Raw genomic sequence first — 1,663 nt, forward strand, 5'->3', positions numbered from 1 at the left:
ATCTGCTTTTCAAGAACACTGCAGACACGGTGAGCAGGCTATATGCCCTCGATTTATGATGCATTGCTTTACATTATTTCTGCACTGTTTCCCTGACAAACCCCTAAAATGCCTCTCTCCTACCACAGTGTTTACAAAATCCTAAACTGGAAAAAGCAGAGATTTTAGACCTTGCGGTTCAATACATCAAAAAGACCACAAGAAAAACTCAGGGTTGGTTTTTACTGATTTTATTTTTTACTTCACCCATCTGAATTTAATAACTGTTGTTTATTATAGCAATATGCCTAATTTATCTAATGTTTTTCTCTCTTTCTGCAGTGACATCTAATCAAATGGATTCCAAGGCCACTCGGAACCAGTCTGTTGTATCTGCTTCTGCGGGCCCCACCAGTGACTTCTATGTACCTGACTTCTACGGGAGGTTTAAATCACTTGAGCAGAAAGAGGTTCTTCTGAAACTGAGGGTCAATCTAACCGGTGCTTCCAAAGCAGGAAATGAACCAGTGGCCCAGACAGGCTTCCCACGATCACCATCAGACCAAAACTACCACCAGGAACTTCTCTTACACCCTGAATCATCTTTGTATGGCTCTAAACTTTTGCGTCGATCGACTTCTCCACCTAGTTCATTATCATCAGAATGTAGTTCCCTGCCATTATCTCCCACTTTTACAAGCTTATCCTCCTCTCCCAGAAACTCGCCTCCATATCTTTCCGGGTCTTGTCCTCTACCTGCTCCTCCTGATTCAGTGTCTCCTCTCATAACACCATTTTCACTCCATAGGCCTGTTATTGTGCCTCAGCCCATTCTGCCCAACATGGCTAGAGATTTTACCCCACCGCAGTCACCTGTACTGGCTCTTAGACCAGAACCCTTTTCTCTTCCAACCCAGTCCACATGGAGACCATGGAACTGAACTCTTACCATGGTGTGATTCTTTTTACTTATGCACTGCTCCGATGGAGAAATTACCTCTCAGAGGAACCTAATGCTGGTATATGGTGTGGCGTGAACATAGGGTTGTCACTTATGTTTGCCTCCAGTTAGTATTACTTTTGTCATGTTTTCAATGACGTGTACTTTTAACTTGACTATTTATTGTTCTGACCCATGCTTGTCTTCATTGGTACCTGTAATTTTAGTAGTGGAATAAAATCACTATCACTGTTTTCAGTTCTTGTGTTCATTTGAAAAGAAAAGCTATGTGGTTTCTTTTTAAATCAGTCTAGACTAGCTTAAGAGATGTATAAATTGCATAAAATATAGATTTATCAAGTTTAGTAACTAAAGTACGAAGTACGAGCCTTCCGATCCGGGGCTGGAAATGTTAGGGAAGCGTTCACACAGAACCGGTGATTGCGTTAGAATAAGCAAGACACAGGGCAGTGAAATGAGGGAAAAACCAAGCCATAGAAATGCGGATTTTTTAAAAAGGTGAACGTCTCTTCATTTTAGTGCCGAAGCCACCATGGAGGATCACCACATTATTTAGAAAGGTAAAAGTTCCCATATTAGCTTAAAATGACATGAGCTGACAAATAGTATAATGATATATGAATTGGATACACATGTACATGTTACATCACTACAGACCTTCCAACACCACACCTGAGCATTGTTTGCTAACCATAACAAGAAATCCGAACATTAATGAAAATT

At 40.8% G+C, this 1,663-nt stretch overlaps 1 protein-coding gene across 1 annotated transcript; it reads left to right on the plus strand.

The window, feature by feature from the left end:
• Positions 1-5: 5 nt before the first annotated feature.
• Positions 6-1,174, plus strand: LOC107577632 (transcription factor HES-7-like; the record flags this gene model as incomplete). Its single annotated transcript, XM_016263687.1, has 3 exons — positions 6-29; positions 129-213; positions 322-1,174. Coding segments are annotated over 3 exons (708 nt in total), but the record flags the coding sequence as incomplete, so codon positions are not given.
• Between the last annotated feature and the right edge of the window lie 489 nt (positions 1,175-1,663).

Source organism: Sinocyclocheilus grahami, unplaced genomic scaffold (assembly GCF_001515645.1).
Source record: "Sinocyclocheilus grahami isolate Dianchi unplaced genomic scaffold, SAMN03320097.WGS_v1.1 scaffold6662.1, whole genome shotgun sequence".
Taxonomy (NCBI): domain Eukaryota; kingdom Metazoa; phylum Chordata; class Actinopteri; order Cypriniformes; family Cyprinidae; genus Sinocyclocheilus; species Sinocyclocheilus grahami.